Source organism: Microcaecilia unicolor, chromosome 13 (genome assembly GCF_901765095.1).
Source record: "Microcaecilia unicolor chromosome 13, aMicUni1.1, whole genome shotgun sequence".
Lineage (NCBI taxonomy): Eukaryota > Metazoa > Chordata > Amphibia > Gymnophiona > Siphonopidae > Microcaecilia > Microcaecilia unicolor.
The window spans coordinates 54133848-54154991 of NC_044043.1; the positions used below are offsets into that span (position 1 = coordinate 54133848).

Consider the following 21144-nt stretch of genomic DNA (forward strand, 5'->3'; position numbering starts at 1 on the left):
TACTTCCTGACGTTATTCCTCTGTCGGCCCCCTTGCAACCTCAGTTCATGTCCTCTAGTTCTACCACCTTCTCATCTCTGGAAAAGGGTTTTTGTATATTTATACCTTTCAACTGTAATACAGCACTGAGAGGGCTGTTATATCTTGTGTTTGGAATCCTATCTGAAACAGGGGTGTAGTCAGACCTCACGGTGGGAGGGGGCCAGAGCCTGAGGTTGGGGACACATTTTGAGTGCCGCCCTGCCGCCCCCCCCCCACCGCCACGCCTTGCCTCCTCGTTCCCCCACCGCCTCGCCTCCTTGCCCCCCCAAGTGCCCTGCCTCGCCTCACAAACAAATACCTTTGCTGGCGGGGGTCCCCAACCCCCACCAGCCGAAGCCTTCTTCAGTGCCGGTCTCCGGTGCAGCCGCATTCGATTCCTGCCCCTTCCTCTTCTTCTTGCTCCTCCTGTGCACGCTGACGTCAGTGTGCACAGGAGGAGCAAGAAGAAAGAAGAGCAAGGGGCAGGCAGCGAACGCGGCTGCGCCGGAGACCGGCACTGAAGAAGACTTCGGCTGGCGGGGGTTGGGGACCCCCCGCCAGCCAAACCAGGGGCCCAGATGAAATATGCAGGGGTTCAGGCCCCCGTGGCCCCCCATAGCTATGCCCCTGATCTGAAAGCACTAAGAGCTCCAACTGGTCCCCAACCCCCTGCTATATTATTATTGAACTGAACCTAGTGCATTCTTTGTCAGGCATAACAATCAGATCACAGAGCACACACAGAGTAAATATTCAGTAACTATCAATAGCAACATATGAACAGTATTTATGTGATTACAGTGCGCTCATATAACTTGAAGGACTGTCACAGACCTAAAGGTCTTCTTATCTTTCATCCTTTAGCTTCCAATCATTGCACACTTTTCCTAAAAAAAAAAGATACATTTTTTTGACATTTAGAACTTGTATTCAATTTGGAGTGGAATTGTACACAATTATCAAAAGTAAATAGTACATACAAAACTTTTTTAGGATAAGTGTGCAATGATTGGAAGTTAAAGGACGAAAGATAAGAAGACCTTTGGGTCTGTGACAGTCCTTCAAGTTATATGAGCGCACTGTAATCACATAAATACTGTTCATATGTTGCTATTGATAGTTACTGAATATTTACTCTGTGGGTGCTCTGTGATCTGATTGAAGATATTTTCCTTCAGAGACTGAAATACTATAATCCTCCCTTAATTATTAGGCATAGCAGTCTGACAATTAACTGACTGATATCCCTGGTTTTACAGTAACATTTGCTATTTAAAAGGAAGTAGTATTTATCTTTATGTTTATATACTGGTTCTTTCTCTTGTATACAGTGGGGGAAATAAGTATTTGATCCCTTGCTGATTTTGTAAGTTTGCCCACTGACAAAGACATGAGCAGCCCATAATTGAAGGGTAGGTTATTGGTAACAGTGAGAGATAGCACATCACAAATTAAATCCGGAAAATCACATTGTGGAAAGTATATGAATTTATTTGCATTCTGCAGAGGGAAATAAGTATTTGATCCCCCACCAACCAGTAAGAGATCTGGCCCCTACAGACCAGGTAGATGCTCCAAATCAACTCGTTACCTGCATGACAGACAGCTGTCGGCAATGGTCACCTGTATGAAAGACACCTGTCCACAGACTCAGTGAATCAGTCAGACTCTAACCTCTACAAAATGGCCAAGAGCAAGGAGCTGTCTAAGGATGTCAGGGACAAGATCATACACCTGCACAAGGCTGGAATGGGCTACAAAACCATCAGTAAGACGCTGGGCGAGAAGGAGACAACTGTTGGTGCCATAGTAAGAAAATGGAAGAAGTACAAAATGACTGTCAATCGACAAAGATCTGGGGCTCCACGCAAAATCTCACCTCGTGGGGTATCCTTGATCATGAGGAAGGTTAGAAATCAGCCTACAACTACAAGGGGGGAACTTGTCAATGATCTCAAGGCAGCTGGGACCACTGTCACCACGAAAACCATTGGTAACACATTACGACATAACGGATTGCAATCCTGCAGTGCCCGCAAGGTCCCCCTGCTCCGGAAGGCACATGTGACGGCCCGTCTGAAGTTTGCCAGTGAACACCTGGATGATGCCGAGAGTGATTGGAGAAGGTGCTGTGGTCAGATGAGACAAAAATTGAGCTCTTTGGCATGAACTCAACTCGCCGTGTTTGGAGGAAGAGAAATGCTGCCTATGACCCAAAGAACACCGTCCCCACTGTCAAGCATGGAGGTGGAAATGTTATGTTTTGGGGGTGTTTCTCTGCTAAGGGCACAGGACTACTTCACCGCATCAATGGGAGAATGGATGGGGCCATGTACCGTACAATTCTGAGTGACAACCTCCTTCCCTCCGCCAGGGCCTTAAAAATGGGTCGTGGCTGGGTCTTCCAGCACGACAATGACCCAAAACATACAGCCAAGGCAACAAAGGAGTGGCTCAGGAAGAAGCACATTAGGGTCATGGAGTGGCCTAGCCAGTCACCAGACCTTAATCCCATTGAAAACTTATGGAGGGAGCTGAAGCTGCGAGTTGCCAAGCGACAGCCCAGAACTCTTAATGATTTAGAGATGATCTGCAAAGAGGAGTGGACCAAAATTCCTCCTGACATGTGTGCAAACCTCATCATCAACTACAGAAGACGTCTGACCGCTGTGCTTGCCAACAAGGGTTTTGCCACCAAGTATTAGGTCTTGTTTGCCAGAGGGATCAAATACTTATTTCCCTCTGCAGAATGCAAATAAATTCATATACTTTCCACAATGTGATTTTCCGGATTTAATTTGTGATGTGCTATCTCTCACTGTTACCAATAACCTACCCTTCAATTATGGGCTGCTCATGTCTTTGTCAGTGGGCAAACTTACAAAATCAGCAAGGGATCAAATACTTATTTCCCCCACTGTAAATGCTGTATTGCCTTGTTATTCCTGTTTGTAAGTTAAACCCTAGTATCTTTCAGTAAAGTTATTGTTGGGAATGATACACCTGCCTCTCTGATTATTTTTTTGTATGAAACTGATAGAGAAATCCTTTCAGCAATCTGGTCTTGCTCCAATGGATCAGTGTCCCAGAACCCTGTTTTTCCAGATAAGGGAAGAAGTGTTTTTGTATATTCACACTCCTATATCTGAATGTGTCTTCCGGCCTACCTCCTGTAAGCATTAATAAGGCATCATCTTTTGCTGCCAATGGAGGGGGAGGCTGCTGAGCTGGAGTCCCTAGCTCCCCAGTGGGAGTGTGGGAGATGACTTGTGAAAGTGGGAGTTTCCTGCTAAATGCAGGAGACTTGGCAGGTCTATTCACCTCCTCTGCTCTTGTGTTCCTCAAGATCAAGGGTGGGGAACCCCAGTCCTTGAGGGCCACAACCCAGTCGTGGTTTCAAGATTTCCACAATGAATATGCATGATATTGATTTGCGTGAACGGCTTCCATTATATGCAGATAGATCTCATGCATATTCATTGTGAAAATCTTGAAAACCTGACAGAGTTATGGCCCTCAAGGGCCATGGTTGCCCACCCCTGCTCTAGATTAATCTGTAAGTGTAGGAAGTAGTTTTGCTCTTAATTCATCTTCACCCTTTCTCATGTTTTTTCTTTACTTGGTTTGGCTGTTTTCCGTATCATGCAGGGAGTGGCCTAGTGGTTAGTGTGGTGGACTTTGGTCCTGGGGAACTGGGTTGGATTCCCACTGCAGGCACAGGCAGCTCCTTGTGACTCTGGGCAAGTCACTTAACCCTCCATTGCCCCAGGTACAAATAAGTACCTGTATATAATATGTAAGCTGCATTGAACCTGCTATGAGTGGGAAAGCACGGGGTACAAATGTAACAAAAAATAAATAAATAAAACTCTGGACAACAAAGATGAGCAGTGTTTTTGAAATGTGGTTACAATTATGAAATAATCCATCATGAAACGTCAACAAACTTGTTTCTTCTGCAGATTTTGTCAGGGGTAGAAGAACACCTTTTTGTTTGGTTGGGTCCAAGTTCTGTCACCTAGTTCCTCTCGTGATTTCTCACTTTACATTTAGTCATTCTTCCATACAATTTTTATGTAAATCATATCTTCTGTAATCATTCATTCACAAGGGACATTTCCTGGACTGACCAATAAAACCTCCCAACAACAGGAACAGAGCAGAAGTAGAATGTTCTACTATTCGCTGCTTTTTTGATTGACTGCCTCACTGTCTATTTGCCGCTCACTTTACAATTCAACGTACAAAAAACATTTTATTCAAACTCTGGTGACATACAGTGGTGGAAATAAGTATTTGATCCCTTGCTGATTTTGTAAGTTTGCCCACTGACAAAGACATGAGCAGCCCATAATTGAAGGGTAGGTTATTGGTAACAGTGAGAGATAGCACATCACAAATTAAATCCGGAAAATCACATTGTGGAAAGTATATGAATTTATTTGCATTCTGCAGAGGGAAATAAGTATTTAATCCCTCTGGCAAACAAGACCTAATACTTGGTGGCAAAACCCTTGTTGGCAAGCACAGCGGTCAGACGTCTTCTGTAGTTGATGATGAGGTTTGCACACATGTCAGGAGGAATTTTGGTCCACTCCTCTTTGCAGATCATCTCTAAATCATTAAGAGTTCTGGGCTGTCGCTTGGCAACTCGCAGCTTCAGCTCCCTCCATAAGTTTTCAATGGGATTAAGGTCTGGTGACTGGCTAGGCCACTCCATGACCCTAATGTGCTTCTTCCTGAGCCACTCCTTTGTTGCCTTGGCTGTATGTTTTGGGTCATTGTCGTGCTGGAAGACCCAGCCATGACCCATTTTTAAGGCCCTGGCGGAGGGAAGGAGGTTGTCACTCAGAATTCTACGGTACATGGCCCCATCCATTCTCCCATTGATGCGGTGAAGTAGTCCTGTGCCCTTAGCAGAGAAACACCCCCAAAACATAACATTTCCACCTCCATGCTTGACAGTGGGGACGGTGTTCTTTGGGTCATAGGCAGCATTTCTCTTCCTCCAAACACGGCGAGTTGAGTTCATGCCAAAGAGCTCAATTTTTGTCTCATCTGACCACAGCACCTTCTCCCAATCACTCTCGGCATCATCCAGGTGTTCACTGGCAAACTTCAGACGGGCCATCACATGTGCCTTCCGGAGCAGGGGGACCTTGCGGGCACTGCAGGATTGCAATCCGTTATGTCGTAATGTGTTACCAATGGTTTTCGTGGTGACAGTGGTCCCAGCTGCCTTGAGATCATTGACAAGTTCCCCCCTTGTAGTTGTAGGCTGATTTCTAACCTTCCTCATGATCAAGGATACCCCACGAGGTGAGATTTTGCGTGGAGCCCCAGATCTTTGTCGATTGACAGTCATTTTGTACTTCTTCCATTTTCTTACTATGGCACCAACAGTTGTCTCCTTCTCGCCCAGCGTCTTACTGATGGTTTTGTAGCCCATTCCAGCCTTGTGCAGGTGTATGATCTTGTCCCTGACATCCTTAGACAGCTCCTTGCTCTTGGCCATTTTATAGAGGTTAGAGTCTGACTGATTCACTGAGTCTGTGGACAGGTGTCTTTCATACAGGTGACCATTGCCGACAGCTGTCTGTCATGCAGGTAACGAGTTGATTTGGAGCATCTACCTGGTCTGTAGGGGCCAGATCTCTTACTGGTTGGTGGGGGATCAAATACTTACTTCCCTCTGCAGAATGCAAATAAATTCATATACTTTCCACAATGTGATTTTCCGGATTTAATTTGTGATGTGCTATCTCTCACTGTTACCAATAACCTACCCTTCAATTATGGGCTGCTCATGTCTTTGTCAGTGGGCAAACTTACAAAATCAGCAAGGGATCAAATACTTATTTCCACCACTGTACCAGTGACAACAATACAAATTTCCTCCACCACTAGACATTGTGTGAAATAGCATTAAACCCTGTAAATGGACATTCAGACGTTTACCATATCATAGCAGCACCAAGTCCAAGATCTCAAACTGCACCGACCCTACCTGTGAAACGTCAGCATGGCAAATATTCTAGAACACCTCCAACTGAAGCTGGGCTGCTACAGATTCCTACAAAGACCCTATCTACTAATGGAATTGCTCACTTTGGTTACATATGTTAGAAACAAATATGCAGAACAAAAAATGAAATGGAAAACTCAAGAAAATACACTCTGTGAGCCATGGAACACTAAAGCAAAAGAAACAGAAATACATTTCCTCTTGTACTGAACAAAATACAAAGACATGCAGATTTGCAAAGTTGACACATTTTAGTTTCTAAAAAGTGAAAATAATTTTTGGGGTATTTTGTTGTTTGAACTTTTTTTTTTTTTTTGCAGTTGGGTTAATCCTAATCTTTGTACTAGTGATGTACCTGGCTTGGTTGCCACCCGGAGCAGGTCGCTGCTGTGCCCCCCAGTGTGTCACCCCTGTGTCCCTCGAAGCACATCATCCCCACCACCCTTCTTCCTAGCAAGGGGGTACACAAAGCAGTTGTGCGGCTGTCGGCTCTGCTGGTCCCCTGCCCTAGAACAGGAAGTAATGTCAGAGGGGCAGGGGACCGGAGGAGCAGACAGCTGTGTGACTGCTCCATGCACTCCCTTGTTGCCTGTACCTGGGATGGACCACCCCCACCTCCCCACCCTTGGTACGCTAGAACTGTGTACTATATTCTCTGCTTTCATTTTACAGTTCTAACGTAGCAGGGCAAATGATGTGCATATAAGTTAGTTGCGACCAGATACAATAGCAAAGATCTGGGTTAGATATTTGTGCTTAGACTGCTAAAACATACATATAACTTATACTGGTTGGTATTCAAACTGATTTAAGTAGCCAGAAACTGCTCCTGGCCAGTTGAATCACTTGGTTGGGGCCAGGGCCACCGAGAGACTGGGTCGGGTCCGGGGCAAGGCCACCCCTGGGGCCCCGCCCCTGAGGTCGTCGCCGCTGTGCCACAGTCCCCACCTGCCCCCTCCATCCGCCACCGGGCCGAGCCCCCTGCATTGAAATCATCACAGCGTCTCACCTGTCACCTCACTCCGTGACTGAAAGCGCAGCAGCAGTAGATCGGATTCGCCTCCCTTCGGGCCTTCCCTCCCTGTGTCCTGCCATCGTGGAAGTTGCATCAGACGAGGGCGGGACACAGGGAGGGAAGACCCGAAGGGAGGCGAATCTGATCTGCCACTGCTGCGCTTTCAGTCACGGAGGTGACACGTGAGGCGCTGTGATGATTTCAATGTGGGGGGCCCGGCCCGGTGGCGGACGGTCGACGGAGCCGAGGGGCGGGTGATATCGGGGGCTGTGGCGCCGGGCTCCCCTTGGAGACCCAGGCCCAGGGAATTTTGTCCCCCCTGCCCCCCCCCCTCTCGGTGGCCCTGGTTGGGGCTATCTAGTCAGTGGCATTTAACTAGTTAGTACCACTGAAAATGTCCAGTCAGCGCCTATGTTCAAACTGGCTATTTGGGGGGCGTTCCGGAGACAGAGTCAGCACTTGGCCGGTTAAAGGGCGATATTCAGCATTTAACCAGCCAAGGTAACTGCATAAATAGGACCACATAAAAGTCAGTCCTGTCTTTATGTGGTGCCCCATAGCCTGTTAAATGCTGAATATCACACTTACCGACTACACAAACCTGGAAATTCAATGTTGAAGCCCAAACATAGCCCGACATTGAATTTCCAGGCATAATGCAAGTGGCGGTGAGCAAAATGCTGAGCACAGCTGGCTGAATATTGACCCCACAGTGTGACATGCTCTGCTCATGTGTACACCCCCCTCCAAATGTTGTGGCATCGTATTTAGGCACCATCTTAGGGAACAGCACATAGCCAGAATACTTGCGTGTACACATGTATGTTCATATGTGTGTGCATAAATGCAAGTATTCTAGTAACATAGAAACAGAGAAAAATGTAGGCAGATAAAAAACGTATGGCCTATCCAGTCTACTCATCCATGCCATCTACTGCCCCTATGTACTTGTCCCAAGTTCTCTTGAATCCACATACTGTTTTTGTCTCCATCATTTCCACCGGGAGACCATTCCACAAATTCAGCACCCTTTCCGTGAAGATGTATTTCCTCAGGTTACTTCTGAGGCTGTCCCCTTTCATCTTCATCCTATGCCCCTCATTCCAGTGCTTCCATTCATGTGAAAGATATTCGCCTCCTGTGCATTTATGCCACATAGGTATTTAAATGTCTCTATCATATCTCCCCAAAGTATACATATTGAGATCTTTGAGACTGTCCCCATACGCTTTATCATGAATATCAATATCAATTTATTGTTTATATACTGCTACATCCCTGAAGGGCTCACCATGGTTTACAACAAACCAATAGTAAGAAAACATCATAACATACACAAATTCAGTACATAGTATCAAATAACAGCATAGTGAGCATTAAACAATGTTCATTTGAACAATTATCAAATAAAAAAAATTTCAATTTCTTTCTAAAAACAAGATAAGAAGATTCCAAACATACTATTGTTGGTAAAGAATTCCAAACCAGAACTACAATAAATGACAATAAGGAATTAAAATATTTAAAAAATCGATCACTCTTACCCCAAATTCTATACATGGCGTCTTAAGTTTGCGCACTAATTTGGCTGCATGACCTAATTGTGTGCACAACTTACTGATTAACAAGCTAATCAATGCCAATAATTGGTAGTTAACAACCAATTAGCAGCACTAGTTGGCTTTAATTGGAATTTATATACAACTTTCTAGGCTTATTCTAGAAGGCGGTGTGTGTAAATTCTAATGTGCACAGTGGAAAAGGGGGCATGGCCACGGGCATGGAATGGGTGGGTTGTGGGCATTTCAAAATGAGAGAATATAAAATTTTTAATCATATCATTCACTAGTAAGACCATATAGCACTTGAAATAACAAACAGGACTTTGGCCTTTCCTTCTGTTCTCTCTAACCCCACCCCTTTCCTTTTGCTCTGCCCCCTGACCCTGCCTTCTCCTTTCTTCATCTTTATCCCTGCCCCTTTCCTTAGGCTGTACCCCGCTCACCCCACCCTTCTTTTCTTTAGTCCTCTACAAACTTGCTCCTTCCCTTGTGCCCTGCCCTCTCCCTTGTTTGATGCTTGGACTCTCACTTGCCCCCCCCCCCCCCCCCCCCCCCCCCCGTTTGCTGCTGCTCCACCTCTTCTGCCAGCAAGATTGAGAGACTCCCACTGGCTCTTCTGTCAGTGGGACCTGGGGACTCCCATTAGCTCTTCACTTTTGCCACTGCTCTACTCAGCTCAGCTCTCTCTGTTCTACTGATGCCCTACACATCTGTTTGTTGGCACATGCATCAAAAAGATAGAAACATACAGACAGATTTAATTTATTTATTCCCCACCTATTAATATCTAAGTGGCTTACAATGAGCAAGATGGACAGACAGACAGACACATGGATGGACCTTCCCTGGATGGTGCTGTCACTTTAGTGAAATATGCCTAAAGATATATAAATACTTAACTGAATTCTTGTAATTAGTGAAGCTGGTACAGGTAGTACTAATGATACTAACAAGGCAAACAAGACCACACTGAAATGTCACATAGCCAAAAGTCCTGGTTCAAGCAGTGTTTTGCATAAATTCTGTCTCAAGGGGACCAAAACTGAGTCTTAAATAATATCAGTCATAAAGGCCTTCCCCTGCACTTACCTATCTTAGGGGGTCCATGGTAAAAACTGGCCATTAGCGCACGGCCATTTTAAAAAATGACCATGGCAGCATTTACCATCACCTATTTTGCAGTCAGTAAGGGCTCCTGCATTAGCCATGCACTAGCCAGTGTGTAGTAATATAAGAGAAAGGAAAGGGAAATGGGACTTGATATACCACCTTTCTGAGGTTTTTGCAACTACCTTCAAAGCGGTTTACATATATTCAGGTACTTATTTTGTGCCAGGGGCAATGGAGGGTTAAGTGACTTGCCCAGAGTCACAAGGAGCTGCAGTGGGAATTGAACTCAGTTCCCCAGGAGCAAAGTCCACTGCACTAACCACTAGGCTACTCCTCCACTCCACCAGATGCACTAACTGGTTAGCACAGGAACACCCACTCTCACCCCTGACATGCCTATAATTTAGTGCATGGTTAGCAAGCACACATTCAAAAACTACCTTGTAAGCTCGTCTGAGCAGGGACCGTCCTTATTCGTTAATTTGTACAGCGCTGCGTAACCCTAGTAGCGCTCTAGAAATGTTAAGTAGTAGTAGTAGTACTGTAGCATGTCCCATAGTAGTCCATCTTTTTCTTCATTAGGTGCAGCTTAGTAAAAGGACCCCTCAACTCTTTATCTACAAATATATTTTTCAGTGTTCTGGGTTTGTGATGTAGTTTACCAGATGTATCACAATGCTCTGATTTTAACATGGGTACTGTTAATGCCACCTTTCATTAAAGCACTGTCTGTTATGGACATAAAACAAATGTTTCCCCCATTATGAAAGAGTTATTATTCAGGGGCGGCCCGACCATTAGGCCACCTGAGGTGGGGGCCTCAGGCGGCACTTTTCAGGAGTGGCATCTCCCCCTTTGTGGTGTTTTACCTCACGGTGACATTCCAAACCCGGCAGCAGCAGCAATTCCCATAGACTGCCCTGCCACTGCCAGCACCCGCCTCTTCCCTATACTGCAGCCGCCTCTCTAATGTAACTTCCTGTTTCATCAGAGGCTCAGGCAGCCACAGTAAAGGGAAGAGGAGGGTGCAGGCGGCAGAGCAGTGTATGGGAATCGCTGCCCCTGCCAAGTTTGGAACATGACAAGGAAAACACCACCAAGAGGCGGCATCTACCTGGGGGGGGGGGGGGGAGGCACCATGTTAGCTCCACCTCAGGTGGCATCTTGCCTTGGGCCAGCCCTGATTCTATTTAATCTAGCTGTACATGATTTTTTTTTATAATCACTATTGTTTTTTTTCTTTTTTTTTTTTGTCTCTAGAACCGACTATCCATCTATATTATGTTCTAATTAGGTCAGTACCATTGTTGCTCGCTTATCCCATCTCTATTTTTTGCTTTTTCTATTTCATAAATTGCATGCATACATGCCAACTCCACCCGAATTCTACACCTGGGGATACCTCTGATCAGTTCAGACAAACTTATGCATATGCAAGGTGTATGTGCATAAGATTAAGCACTCTTGTCTTGTACAATTTTAGAGATGGCACCTCCTTCAAGTAAAATGCTACTTAATGCACAGATAGTGGCAATACTTGGCAGCCCTTTATACCCAGATAGTCCATGCCAGTATTCAGAGAGGGGCCAGCACGAAATATGGGGGTCTAATTTAACCCAGCAGCAGCCAGCATTTTAAAAAAACTATTGCCAGCTGAATATGAGACCCTTTATTTTTATAAACCAGATATAGACATCTTTTACAGCAATTTTTACAGCTTTTTCTGCAAATAAATTATATTTTACACACAGATGGCTCTTATAAAACTGTGTTTGTGTACACTTGCCTGGAGATATGTCTACCCACAAGAGTACACATTGTTTAACAGAGATCGCGCTTAGGGGCATGTTTACTACAGGGCTCTAAGCAGTTAGGCAGCAATTCTGTTTTTGGCAGCGTGGGGCATGCCAATTGTATATGGCATCAGGATGTCCTGATGCTGTTACAGAATACTAGTGCAAACCTAGACCCTGATGTTCAAAGGTCTGGTACTAAAGTCAACAGTGCAAACCCCAAAGCACAAGAACAAAGCAGAAACCTACTCTCCAATGCTCAAAGCAAATAGCATTCAAATTTTATGCACGCTAGTGAACCGAAAGCAAAGAGGGAATGTGCTTGGCACATGTGCAGAACATTTTTGAGGTAAGCTCAGCTCTTGTGCACATGCTCAGGCAAAACCGGCAGTGCAAGGTCACATTGGTACCGTTCTTGTTCTTCTGCACCTTTAAATATAAACGTTTCAAAAATCGTTTGCACTTCAATTTTTGAAAGGCTCATATTTAAGTGCAGAAAAACAGGCACCGATGTGTGCTTTCACTTTCGCTCAGACTTGCACGTGTTTGTTTCTCACTATCAGTGTGTAGAGGCTGCACGGGCTTCCTTTCACTTCCAAAACAACACAAAGTTGACAGTTTAATGGAAGAAATTCAGAAGAAATCCTCTCCTCAAGACCTTCAATGCCTCCCTTGAGCTGGTGATAAGTTTTCAGTGTTAAGGCCAGCATTTTGTTCTGCACTGTTGTTTGAGCATTGGGAGGGAATACCAAGCAACCTCATTAACATTCATTTCAATACATTTAAATACAATTTGTGGCCAACTTTGGCACGCATGTTGATACCTGTGTTAGAGCCCTCTGAACATTCTGCACACATTAGAATGCACGCTACTTTGGCACTAATCACCTTTAATGCATCAGACTCCTACACTGGTGTGCCACAAAGAAGGCACACCTGCTTATGCAAGTCAATGGCAGGTGTAGGAGGGAGTCCCTAGATCCATCAATCAACACGCATATCTGATAGTCTTCTATAAGATACACACATTGATGTGTGACATGTCCATGTCCCGCTCATGCTCCTCCCACATGTACATCCCCTTTTCAATTGCGCGCTATGCCACTTACACATAGGGTTGCCAACTAGATCCAGATTCGCCCAACAGGGTTGATCCAGTCCTGTCCTTACCCCATTGCATGCAGGGATGTGATTCTGATTTCCCCATTGGATTCCCTAAGAAAAGCAAGGCTACAAGTCCCAGCATGCATTGGGTTATGTCTAGGACTGGATCAACCCTGACGGGCGAACGTGGATCTAGTTGGCAATCCTACTTACATGTGAGCTTATATAGAATACTGATGTTTCTTCCATAGAATTTCCCTCTCAGTGCATAAATTAGCACAAGCACAGTAACCGTTACCACAGTGACAGAGTGCATTAATTCATGTACTACGTGTTTATGTGTTATGGGGAAGGAAATGGGCATGGATTGAACATTGCAGTTAGTGTGTAGTACTTTACCATGCACTGTCACTTGTGCAATTAATGTGTGCACATTTACAGCCGCTGAAGTACTAATTGCAAATACACTTAGGGCGCCGAAAAAATTGGGGCTGATAAAAGTGCTGTTCTATAAGCTGCACTTAAATTTAGGCGCAGTTTATAGAATAGCGCTTATGCCGGGGAGTTGCATCTAACTTTAGTTGCAGCCATTTATACCAACTGAAACATGATGCAAATCTTCGTGCCTAAATTAGGCATGTTTCACCCTTATTCTATAACTACATATGTTAATTTTAGGGACACCCCTGTTCTTCCCATGATCCTCCCATTTCTGCGCCCCCCTTTTGAACTCATGCTGCTCCTTATGATCTTGGGCAAGTCACTTAACCCTCCATTGCCTCAGGTACAAACTTAGATTGTGAGCCCTCCTGGGACAGAGAAATATCCAGAGTACCTGAATGTAACTCACCTTGAGCTACTACTGAAAAAAGTGTGAGCAAAATGCAAATAAATAAATAAATAGAAATAAATAAATAAATAAATAAATAAATAAATCTAATTACTGCCAATAATTGCTTGTTAAGATGCCAATTATTGGCACTAATTAGCTCATGATTCAATTAAATTGTATGCGCAATTTTTAGCGACTTTTATCAAATTTGGGGGTTAGAGGGCAATTCTATCAACCGATGCCTACTTTCATGACCCAATGCTGCGTGGTGAGAGCCTATTCTGGGCACCCAGTTTCTGCTGCAGAAAGCTAGTATAGACCTTGTAACTGTGGGTACCTAAATGAAGTAAGGCCACGCGTAATGCTGCATTCTAGAAGTTGAGAGCCTAAGTAGCAGCACCACCCATGCCCCTTCCATGCTCCATCACCCCCTTGCATTACCTGCTATGCCATTTATTCACACAAATAATCCATGCATGTGTGTCCTATCAGGCACACAGGAAAAAAAACTATATTTCATGAGTATTTTTTCCTGTCATTTTGGGCAAAAAAATGGCACAAAATGACATGGAAAGAGTTGCTATGTGGTTTCAGATGAATTCACATCACTAGTAAATTCGTGTGACAGAATTTGAGTTCTACTGGGTGTTACTGTATGAGCCTATTTATAAAGGCACATAGGCACCTATGCTGCTTGCATAATACAGGAGCCTTGTGATTAAATTATCCCTGTTCTATCCAGGTGCACCTGGAATAGGGTAGAGAGGAAGAAGATAAGAATATTAAGTGGTCCACCTGGGAAGCTCAGCTATGGCAGAAGCTGACTGCTAAGTCCAGAGGAAAGAACAACTCTCTATCAGGCTACACATTACTCCCATATGATAATTCTTTACATGCACATAAGAATGTGCCTTTTTACACAGCTTTGGTCAGTCCCTTGAGGTCTTCATGCTCTGAGGGATGAGCTGCAACAGAGTTTAAACAGACTTCTTCTGTCACTTTGGGAGAGGTGGCTCGGCTGTTTATATCTCGGAGATGTGGAACTAGAATTCGCCAACTCTTCCCTGCAATGGATAGGGAAAAAAGCTGTAAAAGTCTATTGCACAAAAGACAAACTCATATTTCACATTTAACCATTAAATCAGCAAATATTAAATTGTTACAGTGTGAGGAATTATGCCAAGTAAAATCTGCTCTAAATACCAGCACCTAAGTTAGGCACAGTGTAGGTATATTTTATAACTGTGCGTGTAAATTGTCAGAATGCCTATGACACGCCTGTTCCATGCCCATGGCCATGCCCCCTTTTTGTCAAAGCGCATTAGAATTTACACGCATCACGTTATAGAATGCGCTTAGTGAGTTCTGCACATAAGTTCTAATTGATGCCAATTAGTGCTGACAATTGCTCGTTACCATCCAATTAACAGCGCTGATTGGCTTGTAAATCAATTAGATTATGCGCATTATTACGGAATACGCTTAGATTTCTACACAGATATCTAGGCACGATATATAGAATCAGCACCATTTATAGAATCCCCCCCCCCCCATAATGTATGCATAAATGTGAGCACTTAGTTTACAGAATTGCACTTCCTGTGTATGGGTATGTAGTTTAAGTTAAGAAAGGATTATTTTTTATGTCTTAAATTAAACTGTACAGATAGTGGCTGAAGATTGCAGTCTTACCTACAGCCGGGTAAAGAGCCCTTGTTCTACCCTAGCAGTACATGGATTGTGCCAGAGATGTGAGAGGAAATTATCAGTGGCACGATTCATATAGTGCTGCTGTAAATTCAGAGATTGGGGATTCATATGCTTAGCAGCTGTTGTGTAAAAGTATAAGTCCCTTTGAATACCCAGCCCTAATACCTTTTCAGAAGAAGAATACAGAAAACATTTACACAGAAAACATACTAAAAAAAAAAAAAAAAGAAAAGAAATGTACAGGTCTATCACATCTTACTGGCCAGTCATTCACAGTTTTCCATCTTTAAATTCCCAAACCTGGCATCAGCACTATGAATGATGGAAAACTCCATAGTCATCCAGCACAAAGGAGGTGTCTAGTGTGCCCTCATAACTTTCTCCCCTTACATCAAAACCAATAACTTCTTTCACATGAAAATTAAAATGATCTGTAATCCATCTATCTTTTCTTTAACCAAACTTTTATTCAAGCAGGAGATTAAAAGTGTGAAACCAAAGTCTCAGTTACAGAATAAAGCGGAAAAGTACACAAGTGAATCCACATAAGCCTTGAATGTACAAGTTACATTATTTGTAATCAATTTCACAACAAGAAAAAAACATCACAATTGTTTTTTTCTTAAACATTTTGCACACTTTAACTACAACTATACTGTACTGTTGTGTGTCTCAATGCAAAATTAAGAGCCTCTTTTCATTCTTGGGTTTTAAAAAATGCTTTAGTTTATGCCAGCTCCTAATATGTCTTACTTGTTGCTTATAACTTCTGTAAAACTGAACTTTCTAAATTTACTCAGACTCATACAAACAGCTCATGTAGGAGAGACAGAGCACTCAATTTTGCAAAAATATCTGAGCCTTGCAAATGAGAAAATATCTGCAACTAAAGCCAGAAGCATTTTTTCCTTGTGCTGCAAAAGACTTTCAGGATATCGTTGGTTCTGGACCCACACAATTAGCAATCTCCTCAATATTTGGTGCTATTTAACGGGTTTAAATATTTAAATAGTTTATCGGTGCCTAACTGCTAATAATCAACAGAAGATAACCAGTTTATCTCCCACTGAATATTGCCAGTTAGTGCCTAGTGCATAACTGGTTATATCGCATGATTTATCCAGTTAGGCACAGATATTCAGTGCCTAACTGGATAAGGTTAGCAGTCAAATAGGACCCCTTAGCTTAGCTCGAGTTAGCTGCAGTAGGGCCCATTTTATTCCTGTTGGCCCTGCTGCAGATTACTTGAGCTAAGCATTAGTAAAACACCCCCATGAATAGCTGTCCTATCTTTGACGCTAAAAAGTTAACTGGTTAGCGCTGAATATCGGCATAACTGGTTAACATTTTAGCGGTTACAAAACCCCTGGATGTTCAATGCCGGCCGCAGCAAATGGCCCGGCGTTGAGTATCCAGGTTTAATGCTGGCAGCGGACAGCAAAACTAGGAATATCGGGGGGGGGGGGGGGATATGTCTAGATTCCACCAAATTGAGACCTTAGGGGTCCTTTAGGAAGCTGTGGCAAAAGGGGGCCTGTGCTGGCATCGGTGCATGTTTGTGACGTGTGCCGAGGCCCCCTTTTACAACAGCGGGTAAAAGGCAGAAGTTTTTTTTAAAGAAATGGATGTGTGTCAAGTTAAAAACGTGCTGCATGCCCATTTCGGGTGGGAGCTCTTACCGCTACATTAAGGGCTCCCGTACTACCCTGGCGGTAACTGGCAGAGCGTGGCACTGCCTGATTACCGCAGGGTACACACCAAACCTACAAAAATAAAAATATTTTTGTAGCACTAGAAATGGCATGCACTGGGGGTGGGAACTACCACCGGGCTGCTGCGATAGCCCAGTGGTACTTCCCTTTTAGTGAGCGGTAAGCCCACGTTGGGCTTAACATCGCTTTGTAAAAGGGCCCCTTAGTGAATAAAAGATGGGATGGGGTGAACACTACAAGCAAATACAGAAAGAAGGGGACAGAAAAGAAAGCAAACCATATGGATCCATGTGAAAGACGCATAGAAATTGATACACCTCTATTCAGCTGCACAGCACCTCCACTGCAAACTCTAAGCAACCACAAGCAATTCAGACAGCTGCTTACAAACATCTGCAGCTTGTTGGCAGTCCATGGCATATATTAAGACTTACACACCACAAACATGCTTAAAACCAGGCACAGGAAAACACCAGTGAGTGAAAATGAAGATTTGCATAAAACCAACACTTGTCCAAGTTTATATAAGATTCAGCCCCTCAAGAAAAAAAATTTAAAAGGTTAGGACCAGTAGCAAAATGTAGTGACAAAGAATTGATACAATCTCTCTTTGGAATGTAATCTGCTTGTAAGTAAGCTGCAGGTCCCCTTTAGCACCATCGTTTGAGTCTACAGATATTCATTTGCGTAGCTTTATTCAGAAACACCGGAACTCAGGGAGACAGTCCAGAAATTGAAACTGGAAAAACAAAAACGTTTCAATATATGGAACAACCCCCTCCCCACTACTTTTAACCTGGTCTATTCATTAATTTGGTTCTCTCTTTTGCAAAATAGGATGTTACGCTGTGGGAATCCCTCACAGAACTGTTAGCTGCTGGTCCTTTTCATATTAGTTGGTGTACTACTTGCTAAGAGGGATTTTTCCCTCCATCATTGAGCTTCTAGCTGTAGCCAGCTAGCAACTCACAGCAACTGGGCTCTGAAAGCAAAGAATACACTCCTTTCTTTGCTCTTTCTGACATGCGTCACAATCACAAATGTACCAAAGTTACTGACTGACATGTCAACAGAAGAGGAGCTACCAAGAAGAAGTCTAAGAAAAGGCAAGTGGATTTTTCATCTGACCCGGAGTCGCTCACCTCTGCTGGGCCTGATGGAAGAGCTAAAGGTTCGTTTGAATCCTTCACTGTTTCCTGGGTCCTCATTGATAATCCCCAGGTTAGTGTTCCATGTGGTCCAATTCACCTCATCCACACTGGAGAAAGACAGAAAGAGGAAAGAGATAAAAAAGATACAAACAGACCGAGAGGGAGAGAGAGAAGAAATCAAGAACCACGAAACTAAAAGTTTAAATAGGTATCTCTACTTCTGAAATCCTATGGTTCTCTTTCTTCTCTATTGCTACAGCAGTACCAGGAATGTGTGATACCAGACCTCAGTGACAATGGAACTCCTCTCGTATGAAGAAAGGCTAAAGAGGTTGGGGTTCTTCAGCTTGGAAAAGAGATGGATGAGGGGAGATATGATTGAGGTCTACAAAATCCTGAGTGGTGTAGAACAAGTAGAAGTAAATCGATTTTTTACTCATTCCAAAAGTACAAAGACTAGGGGACAAATAGAAGGAAATATTTTTTCACTCAAGTAATAGTTAAGCTCTGGAACTCTTTGCCGGAGGATGTGGTAACAGTGGTTAGCGTATCTGGGTTTAAAAAAGGTTTGGACAAATTCCTGGTGGAAAGGTCCATAGTCTGCTATTGAGACAGACATGGGAAGCAACTGCTTGCCCTGGGATTTGCAGTATGGAATGTTGCTACTCCTTGAGATTCTGCATGGAATCTTGTCACTCTTTAGGATTCCAGAATCTTGCTATTGTTTGGGGTTCTACATGGAATGTTGCCACGATTTGGGTTTCTGCCAAATACTTGTGAACTGGCTTGGCCACTGTTTGGAAAACAGGATACTGGGCTAGATGAACCATTGGTCTGGCCCAGCATGGCTACTCTAATGTTCTTATGTTCCAGATATGTTGAAAATATTCTTCCTTTCTGTGGCATTTTCAGCTGATTAGCATTAAACAGAGGGATGTGTATTTACCGAAAGCACCACCTGTAGTCTTCTTTGCCATCTGGGGTGGTGCCTACCAAGACAGGCTTCCCTGATCGGAAACTATCGCGGAGGCAGTTCAGGAAGCTCTTCTCAATGTCCAAGATGGTGATGGCTCGCTAGAAAAGCAGAATAAAGCAGTGAGAAGGACACCACTACTACTGCCAATTATGCCTGGAGCACTGCCAGACCAGCACCAAGCCCTTTGCCATAAAAAATGAATCTGAAACTTTTCACTGTCTTGCAACTTTGAGATATTTACTCTGTGTGACAGATTTGTCTGCATGTGCATTAGTGTTACACACAAAAGCAGCTATGATCACTGTTATAAGGAGTGAGTGTAAAAATTAACTTTTACTCCATGAAGATCATTTCCTGAGATGTCATGGTAGCTTAGATGTAACCTTGTCCACCCTCTTCTTACAACGTCCGTCTTTTAAACTTTATTTTTATTGTTTGCTTTCCAAAATGAATTTGTTTACACATCAAAAAAGGAAAAGTGGAAAGAAAAGAAACGTAATGATCAAAAAACAAAGAGGACAAGAGGAAATCAAAACTATCAGACAAACCAACCTCTTGTTATAGAGACTGCAAAGTACTTAATGGTACTAAATTCCTGTGAAGTGCAAAGACATATGAACATGGGAAAAAGCCTCTGCGCCCACACCTCCACCCAATATATAACTTTATAGGGTGGGAAGGAAAAACCGTGGGTAAAATTTCTTCATCGGCATAAAAAACCCTTATCTCAATTCCCAATATTCTTTTAGCTAAAACTTCACAGGAATAATGTCAGTGGATCCAAGAATACAAATTAGAATTGAAAAAAAAACTTAGCTTAACTTGAACTTCCAAAGCATATGTGGAGATAAACATGCAAAAGGAGTCAGTCAGTCACACCGACTATGGCCAGAGTTTCGCTGTCAGAGCTGTCTCAAGGCAAGCATGACATAACTGAAAATACTTGCCAATAGTTAAAGCACGATTGGCAAGCCTAAGCCCTAAGCCCTAAGCCAGGGATGGGCAACCTCGGTCCTCAGGGGCCACAACCCAGTCGGGTTTTCAAATTTCCCCAATGAATATGCATGAGATTGATTTACATGTACTGTTCCCATTGTATGCAAATCAATCTCATACATATTCATTGTGGAAATCTTGAAAACCCGGCTGGGTTGTGGCCCTCAAGGATGGTGGTTGCCCACCACTGGTCTAAGTTATTCCTTTTCTTTGAACTGACTGTCCAGCACCCTGGACAGAGCATGCTTCACTTGCTTGACAGCTGTAACTACAAGGGTCAGAAAGGTAAAATAAAAATCATTGGCTGGCTGCAGGCACCCGCCCCTTCATTTTAACAAGGTTTGAAACAATGCCAGGCACCACTTTCTTAATTTCTACTACAGTGTCCCACAGAGATATTCTCGTGGATTAATTACTGAATTCTCACCCCTAAATCTTTCCTCATCAAAGAAACCTAGCAAGCAATACCTGAAGTTTCCAAATGTTTTTGCTTTCCTGAGCAATCTTGTTCACAGTTTCTCCCATCAATGCGATCAACATGTTGAGCAGTAGAATGTAGGTCAGAATAACATACAAGATTAACAGGAGGTAGAAGATGACCTTAAACTTATAATTCTCTGTGAATTCCAGGTCCCCCATTCCAATAGTAAACTTGAAGAGCTCTAGACAGGTGAAGTACAGGTTGTTGTAGGACTGGGGGTTCATGGGTTTGCCATGTCTCTCTTGTTTAGGGCAAGAGCATATATCATCAACATCTTCCCCATCCTCAAGTAGAGTGACCAGAGCTGTTTATCAGAGGGAAACAAGAAGCAAAGGACACAGAGGTGGAGAACATAAAACAATTTTTAGCTCACGTTCTTTGTGAAAATAGATTTTTGAATGTTACATGGATTTATTGTTTGGGGGAATATCTAATTGGTTTTTGTTTTATTCAGTTGCAAGATGGTTGGTTATAAAGGGATATTATTTATAATCTGTTAGCTTTATGCACATTTTGAAGTGAGGTTATAGGAAAATGCTATTATTGTGTTTTTAACTCCATATTTGGTTTTAATCTGCATATTTATGCTGTACAACCCACCTAGTTCTCTTTTTGGGTATAGTGCGGGATATAAATGTTAAATATATGGAAACCTA

General features: G+C 43.3%; 1 protein-coding gene across 1 annotated transcript in view; it reads right to left on the reverse strand.

The window, feature by feature from the left end:
• LOC115482385 (transient receptor potential cation channel subfamily V member 1-like) overlaps positions 1–21144 on the reverse strand; it is a 91888-nt gene that overhangs the window by 22962 nt on the left and 47782 nt on the right. Inside the window, exons 12-15 of the mRNA XM_030222133.1 lie at positions 20476–20792; positions 18982–19109; positions 18027–18142; positions 14382–14526 (exon numbers count right to left, since the gene is read on the reverse strand). Coding sequence (XP_030077993.1) covers positions 14382–14526; positions 18027–18142; positions 18982–19109; positions 20476–20792 — 706 coding nt within the window. The remainder of the gene's footprint in view (positions 1–14381; positions 14527–18026; positions 18143–18981; positions 19110–20475; positions 20793–21144) is intronic.